General features: G+C 37.3%; 1 protein-coding gene across 4 annotated transcripts in view; it reads right to left on the bottom strand.

Annotated features, from left to right (window-relative positions):
• GALNT11 (polypeptide N-acetylgalactosaminyltransferase 11) overlaps positions 1-10,452 on the bottom strand; it is a 29,973-nt gene extending 19,521 nt beyond the window's left edge. For 3 of the 4 annotated variants that reach the window (XM_021692764.2, XM_044919937.1, XM_044919938.1), the window contains exons 1-3: positions 10,053-10,452; positions 2,763-2,886; positions 1,080-1,246 (exon numbers count right to left, since the gene is read on the bottom strand). In XM_021692764.2, the coding sequence (XP_021548439.1) occupies positions 1,080-1,246; positions 2,763-2,886; positions 10,053-10,347 (586 nt within the window). In that variant the 5' untranslated portion in view covers positions 10,348-10,452. Of the gene's footprint in view, positions 1-1,079; positions 1,247-2,762; positions 2,887-5,136; positions 5,151-10,052 lie in introns of those variants that run through there. The other variant, XM_021692765.2, reaches the window with a different exon arrangement.
• Positions 10,453-12,030: the final 1,578 nt, after the last annotated feature.

Genomic DNA, 12,030 nt, shown 5'->3' with positions numbered 1-12,030 from the left:
TATATTGTACAACTAAAACAAATATAAAACGGTGTGTCGATTATATTTCAATACATTTTTTAAAAGTGTATAAATACTGAATCATAAAACACTGGCATTCAGAGATCATCTAAGAGCTATCACAATGCAATCCACTTTTATCTGGGGATAGTCAGTATAACAGACTCATTAGATAAACATAAGCCCAAGGCATTACACCAAGAGAAAAAAGCCAATGTTGAAAGGTCACATATTGTATGATTCCATTTATGCAACCATTCTTAAAATGACAAAATCAGAGAAAGAAATAAAATCACAGAGATTAAGGCTGTCAGGGATTAGGGATGGAGTGGGTCAGGGAGGTGGATGTGAGTATTAGAAGGTAGCGCGAGGGGGATTTTCGCGGTCAGGGAGTAGTCTTTATCGTGATCACAATGGTGGTTACAGGAACGTACACACAGGATAAAATGACACAGAACTGTTACACACACACTGTACCGACTTCAAATTCCTGGTTTTGATGTTGCACTGTAACCACATTAACTATACCAATGGGGGAAACTAGGTGAAGGGGTAACAGGACCTCTTTGTAACCCACTGTTACTAATCTACAGTTATTTTGAAATAAACATTTTTTAAGAATGTAAGCCAAGGGCGCCTGGGTGGCTCAGTCGTTAAGCGTCTGCCTTCAGCTCAGGTCATGATCCCGGGGTCCCGGGATCGAGTCCCATATCGGGCTCCCTGCTCAGCGGGAAGCCTGCTTCTCCCTCTCCCACTCCCCCTGCTTGTGTTCCTGCTCTCGCTGTCTCTCTCTCTGTCAAATAAATAAAATCTTTAAAAAAAAAAAGAATGTAAGCCAAGGGAAAAATTTCAAGGGCCAAACTTAAAATAGCACAGTCTGTAAAAAGATCACAAAGCTAATGCTGTTTCCTCAAAATTATCCTCTAATCAACAAACAGATACTTACTTGTTGCTAACTCTACTGCAACTGTGTGGACCAGGGTCCTACCCCCGTCTGAACTGTCAGCTGATGCTGCTGATGCTAATCCTACCGTGATCAACAGCCCAGATCTCACAGTATCAGCTACAACATCCCTTACCGAAGTCACTGTCATCGTCCACAAGGATGATTTCATGAAGGAGCTGGGCTGGTGTGCGGTCTAGGACGCTGTGCACAGTACGGAGCAAGGCAGACAAGGCTTCGTTGTAGAAACAGATAACAACACTAGCGACTGGCAGGTCCACAGGGTAAGACTTGTCTTTACATCTGTAAAGACACATATGAGAAAATGCGACATCTTAAAAGGCTCAAATGTTTTAGGTCATTATTCACTCAATATTAACTGCCTCCTGCTCAGCCTCTTTCCTACATTATAACAAAAGTTTCTTAAAAAGCACTTAAGAATACATTGTGGTGTCACACTCAACAGTTTTACAGTTTGTTAATAACTTCTCTCTCCAATACCTGCTACTCTGCTTATTTTTAGATTAACATTTAAAAAATGATTTTTTTTTCTTTTTTTGGTACAGAGGTTATATAAAAATGTGTTATTTGTATGAAATCACCACAAGTTTTTAATGCAGTATTCATAAGTTAATGTAATGTTCGCTTCTCCACAACGAACATTCAAAAGGAAACAGAAATATAAAACTTTGTATTTGAAAATTTTATTTCTTACCCAGTAATAGAAAAAGATTTGAGTAAACTAGTATATAAATCAAGATCATGGGGGCGCCTGGGTGGCTCAGTCGGTTAAGCGTCTGCCTTCGGCTCAGGTCATGATCGCAGGGTCCTGGGATCGAGCCCCGCATCGGGCTCCCTGCTCAGCGGAGAGCCTGCTTCTCCCTCTGCCTCTGCCTCTCTGCCCGCTTGTGCTCTCTCTATCTCAAATAAATAAATATCTTTAAAAATGACAAAAAGGGTTAGGTGGCTTCAAGCAACAATAATAAAAAATCACTAACTTAAAGAACAAAATCCAGAATTCCATGTTCTTTTGCATGGCATACAAAGCATTCCAACATCTGGGCCCTGGCTACCTCCAGTCTCCTGACATTCTTCCACTATGGCCGTAGTGAACGGTTCCAGGGCTTTTCCGAGTACTGTAATGCCTCAATCTGTTCGCATAGGAGCAGTCCCCTGTGCGTTGCTCAGCCAGCACCCTCTAGGAGGCCTTCCCTTACGTCTGGTCTCCGGTTCCCCACTTCATCACCAGTTCCTACCTAGCCCTCATTCTTGTACTACTGCAATTACCCATTCCCTTATCTATCTCCCCTGCTAGACCCTAAGCCCCGTGATCCCAGGGACTATGTCTTCCTCTACTTACTTCCAAGACCTAATACAGTGTCTAGAAAACAAAGATGCTTAAAAAGGTCTGTGGAATGACTGACTGACCAACCATATGAATGAAAGCCTTTGAAACAACAAAAATGACAAAGACAAAAAAGTGAGATGAATGAAATTCTTCAATGATTTTTAATTCCTTTCCCAAAAATACAATAAACATTTCAAACAAATTTATGCTCAGAAGGTTATCTAATTATATGCAGTTAATACCTCTTGCCTTTCCCCTCTGATTTAAATTTCAAGAGAGACAGTAAGCTCTAGAACTCTGTTAGTACAATCTCAGGCTTCAGGTGTCATAGAGTGGAAATCTGTCTTAAGTTTTCCAGTATCCTGAATAATGAAGCCTAAATGCACGGATTAGCACCATCCTCACGACTTACTATAATGCCACTAAAAGCAGTCATTAAAACGCAGCAGCATCAACTAATGAGAAACGTACGCAGCATTCCTGGTGTCTGGCACGTCCCTGTGGTAGCCCAAGCGGTTACTGATAAGCATGTTGAAGGCATGTTTCTGATAGCCTAAGTCTCTCAACTCCTGATCACGTTCATTAAAAATCATACCTGCAAAAGATTGAAGTTACAGTCAGTATGTTAAATCTGGAAAGGATTGCTGCAGTTATTGTTATATTATGATCCTAAGAAAATCCTGACTTTAACCCTTCGTAACCAAATAGCCATGTTTCTCAAATCTAACTTGTCTCCATTTTCAAAAAAGTAAATTGAAGTTAGAGTCAAATTTTTGTCAGTCTAGCTCAAAAAGCAGGTATACCTTAATCATAAATACCTGCTCACTAGCCATAATCTTAAGAATATTTTCAAGAAAAAAACTTACATATGGACAGAAATAAAAGAATGATTATTTTTCCATAAAAGCAATAGATTATAGAACCCATATGGGCAACAGGTCCCAATGACAGGCAAGTTTTGTTTTGTTTTGTTTTAAGACTTTTTATTTATTTATTTGACAGAGTGAGAGGGGAACACAAGCAAGGGGAGTGGAAAAGGGAGAAGCAGGCTTCCCGAGGAGCAGGGAGCCTGATGCAGGGCTCGATCCCAGATTCCGGGATCATGACCTGAGCGGAAGGTAAACGCCCAATGACTGAGCCACCCAGGCACCCCGACAGCCAAATTTTTATAGGAGCCCTGCCCCTAAAATAGAGATTATTGATAAGCCTTTCTACAAAGTCTCTGATTCCAGACTTTAATCAGCTTCATAGTCAAGAAAGGCAAGAAATACCCTGGGGAGATCCCATCAAAATCACTACAATTCAACATTCCTGCTCTAACATTCAGAAACTTTACCTTTACAAAGAAGGATAATGTCTCTTTTCGCTCTCTTTCCCATATCAAACCTTTAACCTCTCCTCACAGAATGACTCCCTTGTCCCAGCATTTCCCAAAGTCTGGTCACAGAAATCTAATTCCACTGGACATTAACAGATGTTAAAAAGAAAAAAAGGATTTCATGGTCAAACAATCCAGAGAAACAATGGATTTTGAAAGTCCAATAGGTTTTGTTTTGTTTTATTTGGAATGGAAGGATAGTCCTGATCCTTTAATGATGTTGACTGTTTTACAGATACCCAGGTGTGAGGGGATGGGATACAGAATGCATTGCTTCCACAATTCATTTGACCACAGATGACTAGAGTCCCCAGATCCACTTTGGGAAACACTACCTCTTAATATGCTTTTTTCTATGAGCTTTTAAAGCTGGAATACATTTTTTTTTTTTTTACAGAATATTTTCATTACTGATAGGACTCTAGAAACTTCATTTTAAAGCAGTATTTAGTGTCCTTGCATACTCTGTTCTTATTGGCTGTATAATGATGGAAACAAAATTCCATGTTTTGCTTCCATTTTACAGTGTTTTTCATGTATTAAGATACCCCTAAACAGGGATTCTCAATCACCTGATTACTTTCAGTCTTTGTCAATAACTGACAGAACTGTGCTGACACTTTAACTGTTACTAGTTAACTTTTCATGGTTTTAGACTGTAATATAGACTTTTACATTTTTTTTTAAGATTTTATTTATTTGACAGAGAGAGAGAGCACAAGTAGACAGACAGGCAGGCAGAGGGAGAGGGAGAAGCAGGCTCCCTGCTGAGCATGGAGCCCGATGTGGGGCTCGATCCCAGGACCCTAGGATCATGACCTGAGCCAAAGGCAGACACTTAACAACTGGGCCACCCAGGCACCCCTGTACTATGGACTTTTAAGAGGAAATTCTAGTACAGTTAACATACAGTGTGGTATTAGTTTCACGTGTATAATATACATACCTTACTCAGTTCTCATCATAATAAATGTACTCTTAATCCCCTGCACCTATTTCACGCAGCCCCACCCACCTCCTCTCTGACAACCACCAAGTCTGTTCTCATTAAGAGTCTGTTTCTTGGTTTGTCTTTTTGTTTCTTAAATTCCACACAAGTGAAATCATATGGTATTTGTCTTTCTCTGACTTATTTCACTTAGCATTATACCCTCTAGATCCATGTTGTTGCAAATGGCAAGATTTTATTCTTTTTTATGGCTGAGTAATACTCCATTGTGTATATATACACCACATCTTCTTTATCTACTCATCTATCAATGAATACTTGGGTTGCTTCTATAATTTGGCTAAATAATGCTGCAATAACATATGGGTAACATATAACCTTTCAATTTAGTGTTTTTGTATTCTTTGGGTATACACCAAGAAGTGAAATTACTGGATCATATGGTAATTCTACTTTTAGTTTTTTGAGGAACTTCCATACTGTTTTCCAAAGGTGGCTGCACCAGTTTGTATTCTCACCAACAGTGCATGAGGGGTCCTTTTTCTCCACATCCTCACCAACACCTGTTTCTTGTGGTTTTGATTTTAGCCTTCCTGACAGGTGTGGAGTGGTAGATCATTGTGGTTTTGATTTGCATTTCCCTGATGATGAGTGGTGTTGAACATCTTTTCATGTGTCTGTTGGCCATCTGGATGTCTTCTTTGGAGAAATGTCTGTTTATACCTTCTGCCCATTTTTAACTTGGATTTGGGGTTTTTTGGTGTGGAGTACATCCTTTTTTAAATACAAAAGAACGAAGCTCCATTAACATTTTATAAGAGGATGCAAACTCCATGAGAGCAGAGACTTTGATCATGTTCAAAACATAAAATAAAAATTGCTTGATACCCAGCACCTAGGACAGTGCCTTGCATAAACTAAATTCTCAATAAATATTCCTTGATTCAATAAATCAAAGAACTAGCTCATACTGGATACTGAAAGGATTATTTTCTAATATATATCTTTTGATGAAAAATTATTCCAGGGGCGCCTGGGTGGCTCAGTTGGTAAAGTGACTGCCTTCAGCTCAGGTCATGGTCTCAGGGTCCCTCTCTGCTTGTGTTCCCTCTCTCACTGTCTCTCTCTGTCAAATAAATAAAATCTTTAAAAAAAAAAAAAAGAAAAATTATTCCATATTAAGAGATTACTTTACGTCCATTGATAGGTGAATGGATAAATAAAATGTGGCACGCCCCCCCCCCCAAACACACAGAGGAATATTATTCAGCCATGAAAAAAGGGAAAGCCTGCCATTTGTGACAACATGGATGGACCTTGAGGGCATTATGCTTAAGTGAAACAGAGAAAGACAAATACGTAATACTGTATGATCTCACTTTTATGTGGAATCTAAAAAAAGAGAACTCCTACAGACAGAGAACAGATGTGGTTGCTGAGGTGGGGTGGGGGAAGGTGCAGACTGGGTGAAGGTTGGTTAAAAGGTACAAACTTCTAATTATAAATAAGTTCTGGGGATGTAATGTACAGCATGGTAATGGTGGGTAATAATACTGTATTATATATTTGGAAGTGGCTAAGAGTAGAGCTTACAAGTTCTCATCCCAAGAAAAAAACATTTTTAACTATGTGAGATGATCGATATTAACTAAACTTACTGTAGTAATCATTTCACAATATATACTTATATGAAGTCATTATGTTACATACCTTAAAGTAATACAATGTTATATATATCAGTTTTATCTCAATAAAACTGGGGGGGGAATCACTTCAGCTTACTTTTGTCCTTCCCCTGCTCATATAAAATCACAGCCAATTAACTAGTATGCTGGAGGAGCTATCTTTTTTAACTTAAAAATTTTTTTCAGTATGACCACAGCAATTTTAATACTACATTTGAAAGCAATATAAGCAACATATCAAATAGCAAAATGATTCAATTAAACTAGTACTTGGAAGCTCCTGCAAGCTTAGTATTAGTTCATTGATTTGTATCCACTTTAGAAAATGATAAGCTATGAAAAACTCCCCATACCATCACAGGCATTTACAGGTGTCTGGCTGTGTAAACTACGGATAAAAAGAACATGGTATTATTCAGCCATGCCTCCGAGGAGCTGTTTCAGGTTCTTTATAATTAACTGCAAATTAAATTAGAAAATCTATTTTTAATTTTAAATTTAGTGTTGATAATCTTTCTAAAATGTACAAGTTCTTTCCCCTGACTGTTTAAAGATAAGGCCCTATTCAGCAATCACCATACTTTTAACTATTACTATATTGATTTATATTAATTCCTTCTAAATCAAGTTTTCTTTATAGAAGTTGAGTGGGTTTTTCCATTTTTGTCATTGTGGCAAAAGGTACATAACACACAGTTTACCTTCAGTGACACCGAGCACATTTACAATGTGGTGCAGCCGGCACATCCAGCCGCAGCTACTCACAGCCCCACCCCAAATGAAACTCTATACCCATTAAAGCAAGCCTCTCCCCCTCCTGCCTCCCCAGCCCCCTTAGCCACTAATCTGCTTCTAGTCTCCACACATTTACCTATTCTAGACATTTCATATAAATGAAATCACGCACTGTTTGACCTCTTGTGTCCTGCTTCTTTCACTAATCATAACATTTTTAGGGTTCCTCCTTGTTACAACAGGTGTCGGAACTTCATTCCTTTCTGTGCCTGAACAAATCCCTGTATGGAAAGACATGTTGCTTGTCCTTTCATCAACTGATGGACATTTGGGTTCTCCCCATCTTTGTTCATTGAGAATAGTGCTGCTATGAACATCTGTGTACAAATTTTTGTTTGAACATCTGCCTGCAATTCTTTTGGGTATATACCCAGGAGTGGAATTGCTGATCATATGGTAACTCTAAGTTTAACTTACTGAGGAACCAGCAATGAACGAAGGTTCCAATTTCTCTGTATCCTGGCCAACACTTGTTATTTTCCTTTTTAAAAAATTATAACCATCCTACCAAATGTAAAATGGTATCTCACTGTGGTTCTGATTTGCATTTCTGTAACTATGCTGAACATCTTTTGTGCTTGTTTGTCTTTGGAAAAGTGTCTATCAAATTCTTTGCCCATTTTTAAATTGGGTTGTCTTTTTATTGTTGTACTTTAAGAGTTCTTTATATATTCTGGATAATGGACCCCCATTAGAGACAGGATGTGAAAACATTTTCTCCCATTCTGTGGGTTGTCTTTTTTCTTTCCTGGTTGTCTTCTTTGATGTACAAAAGTTTTTAATTTCAATGAAGTCCAATTTATTTTTTTCTTTTGTTAACTTGTACTTTTGGTGTCATGTAAGAAATCACTACCAAACCCGAGGTCAAGAAGACTTATCTCTAGGGTTTCTTCTAAGGATTTTATAAAGGTTTTGGCTCTTATATTTAGGTCTTCAATTGATTCTGAGTTAATTTTTACATATAAGGGTTCAACTTTACTCCTCTGTATCTGGATATCTATTTGTCCCAACAGCATTTGTCGAAGAGACTATTTTTCCCCCATTAAACAGTCTTGGCACATTTTTAAAAAATCAAGTGGCCAGAAATGTCATAGGGTTTATTTCTGGACTCTCGGTCTACCCACTGATCTATACATCTGTCCTTAGGCCAATATCACACTGTTTTGATTCCTATAGCTTTGTAGAGAGTTTTGAAATTGGGAAGTGTGAGCCCTCCCCTTTGTACTTTGCCTAGATTGTGCTGGTTATTCAGAGCCTCTTGTAATTCCACATTAATTTTAGGATCAGCCGTTCCATCTTATTTTGATAAGGTTTGCACTGAATCTATGGATTGCTTTGGGTAGTACTAGCACCCTAACAGTATTTAGTATTCCAGTCCATGAACCTAACATGTCTTTCCATCTATTTAGGTCTACTTTTATTTCTTTCAGCAGTTTTGTAGTATCCAGTGTACAAATATCACACCTCCTTGGTTAAATTTATTCTTAAGTATTTTATTCCTTTTGATACTACTGTAAATGGAATCGTTCTTAGTTTTATTTTCACACCGTTTGTTGCTAATGTACAGAAATACAACTGGTTTTTGTGTGTTGATCTTCTGCCGTGCAACTTAGCTGAATTCATTTATTAGCTATAACGGGTTTTTTGTATACCTGTTATAAAGCATTTAGTTTTTCAGCTAAGCAATTTGAGTTTGTCACAGATATTCGAAGGCAAATACAAGGTCCATTCAAAACAGTAAAACCAATGTTACTTCTTTATAAAAGTTTTTACCGGAGTAACTAAGAATAAAGAAGCTAAAAATTTTCCTATTAATGCTTTTAAAGTATCTAAATTGCAGTATGAAAAAAGATTGGAAGGTATATTTTATGAAAATCAAGGTATTAGTTTCCATTTCCTCATATAATTTTAAATATTTTCAACTCTATGTATTAGAAAATCATTAAGTCCCAGAAACTGATTTTATTTCTTTGAAACTATGATCAAATGAAATGTTTTAACATTTCCTTTATATTTTATGAATCTTTCAATCTCTAAAAATCTTACTTCTAAATTACTTATTATTTGAGATTTCCAGGACAAGATTAAAGACCTTTAAGTTTTAAAGATAACCAAATGGCTCATTTATCCCTTAAAATAAAATTTGCTAAAACCAGGATTCTAAAATTATAGTATGCAGAAGGCATATACAGTAGATCCTTGCTGCCAAATTGAACAGAATATAATTTTTTTAAGATTTTATTTATTTATTTGACAGACACAGTGAGAGGGAACACAAGTAGGGGGAGTGGGAGAGGGAGAAGCAGGCTTCCAGCGGAGCAGGGAGCCCGATGCGAGGCTCAATCCCAGGACTCTGGGATCATGACCCGAGCCGAAGGCAGATGCTTAATGACTGAGCCACCCAGGCGCCCCCAGAATATAATTTTTGAAGAAAAAAGTTTCCCTTTATACTAAGATTTTATAAACTCCTGTATTTAATATATTCCAGCATCTTAACAATTCTTGTAAGTAGAACTCTTATTAGATATAATTTCAGCTTATCTCTAAACCTCATAGTGTATGTTCTGTTTTAATTAACTCTGCTTTCAAAATATGTTATATATAGTCTAGTTACCTTTCGACCATTTCTTTCCCTTATTAAATAATGCTAACAATTAAAATCTTCCCCCATAAGTTCCATTTTCTTTCTTTTTCTTTCTTTTCTACACTGGACCTTATTACTTTCTCCCAAGTCCTCATAAAATATTAAAGTCAGAAATGGATAAATTAGAATGTAATTCCCCACTGAATCTGCAAAATCCTAAAACCTCAGCTAGTTCATTAACAAAATAAATTGGAGGGGGAAAATGACCCATTTCTAATCCCCTGAGCAACACGTCATTTAAAGAATAATTGAATTTAAACTTCCAATGATTAAATACTCTGACATGCTACTAGAAGTCCAATACACTTACCCAATTCAGAAGAGAATTTCATGTTGCCTTTTTCTGGATCCTCAACATGATTATCTAATATATCATCAATTCTGTTTACTTTGAACTGTGATTCTAACACTCGACTTGGGCCTCGAGTGAAACGGGGATAGAATTTTTTGGGAAATGGTCCATGGGGCCTGGACCCCTTGATGGGCACATTCTTAAGCGGCTGAGTCACTTCACTGAAGTTGAAATAAATAAAAAGCAAAACTGTCCAGGTCGCAGATGTAAAAAGGCATCCATAACAGAAATATCGAACTGTGACACTTCCCATTATAGACCTAGCATAGCTGAAGGGCCATCTTCAATCTCCTGAAAGAGAAGGACAGCTATGTTAGACCCTTCGGTACACTTGTAAATCATCCACCAAGTTCACAGTCAGTTTTCCAACAATCAAGTAGAACTTCTCAACTATTTACTTAGGACCCCTAGGCATACCGTTAACAGAGACTCAAATAAAAGAAGATATGTGGATAGCGCTGAATAAAAAAAAAAAAAAGATTCAACAATTAAAACGACAGGCCAATGTCTTAGTGCTTGGAAAATCAATGGTAGCAAAATAATTGACTTCATTTGCCTGTGTTAATGGATATTTTGCCTTTGGTCTGGATTGCTTTCAGTGTGGTAATTTTTTTTTTCAGATTCTGCCTTTTCATGAGGAAAATACAAGTACCTTATGTATCATGGCAGTCTATCTAAAGTCTGGATTTCCACTACAAAATTATAGGACTCTTTCAACCCAAGGATCTTAAAATTTGTTATTAAAAATAAGCAACCTGAAGAAAACAATTCTACTTTCCGAAGATTAAACCTGCCCTAAATGCCTACTCTAGATTCAACAATTCAAATTTATAAATGAGGGTAGAGGTAAGGTTAAGGAATCTATAGCTCTGATAATAAGCTTCCTAGTGAACTCTGATGCACAGCCAGATTTGGGAACCAATGATATAATGAAAAGACAAGATTAAGTTCTAATCCCATTCTGTCACATACTGGCTATGCAACTTTAGACAAATTACCAAATTTTCTTAGCCTCACTTTCATCAACTGTATGCCAAGTTAATAATACTGTCTATCTCGCTGGATACTTAGAATTAAATGAAATACTCAGAATTATATAAATTATGTAGACTATCAAGTACAATCATTAACACACAAAACACAGCAATTTGCACTGGATCAAGAGAACCTCCACAAACACTGTGGCTAGCTTTTGTTTCATTTGTTCACTGTATTCCCTCACTTATCACAATGAATGGCACATAAAAGCTGTTGAACGATATCTACAGAATGAAAGAATACAGCACAAATTCAACGTTAACGTTTTCCTCCTTCTCATTAGGTCTAAATTTAGTATGTTATATGAATGGTATATGTGACCATCTGTTCCTTACAATGACCCACATGTCCCTACCTTATCTGGAATTACCTCTCTGACCATATTTTCTGTTATCTTCCTCCTCATTCATTTCATTCTAGACACGGGTCTCCTTATGGGTCACCAAATGTGTCAATCATACTCCCACTGAGGGATTATGCATCGGTTCTTCCCTCTGCCTAGAATACTTTTCATCCTAGCTAACTTCACCTCTGTTGAATCTTTGCTCGAATATCACCTTCTCAGTAAGTTTCTACACTACCATATTTAAAACTGCAACTCCACCACCAAACACTAGCACTTCTGATCTTCCCAACTCTGTGAAACTTCCACCTTCCTACATAGGACATAATTACTTACTATTTCTCGTCCATCCCCCCTGCTAGAATGTAAGCTTCATCAGCAAGAGCTTTTGTCTGTTCATTTCCTGTAGTATACCTTGAGCTTACAACAATGCCTGGCATGTAGCAAACACTTAATAAATATTCATGAAAATTAATGAATTACTATAATACAGTTATCAATGTTTGCAAAATGCTGGGTATTTATAAGCGAATGTATTGCTGTCACATTCAAGCC

This window comes from Neomonachus schauinslandi, chromosome 12 (assembly GCF_002201575.2).
Source record: "Neomonachus schauinslandi chromosome 12, ASM220157v2, whole genome shotgun sequence".
Lineage (NCBI taxonomy): Eukaryota > Metazoa > Chordata > Mammalia > Carnivora > Phocidae > Neomonachus > Neomonachus schauinslandi.
The sequence above is the reverse complement of the archived record's forward strand: the minus strand, read 5'-3'. Positions and strand labels throughout refer to the sequence as shown.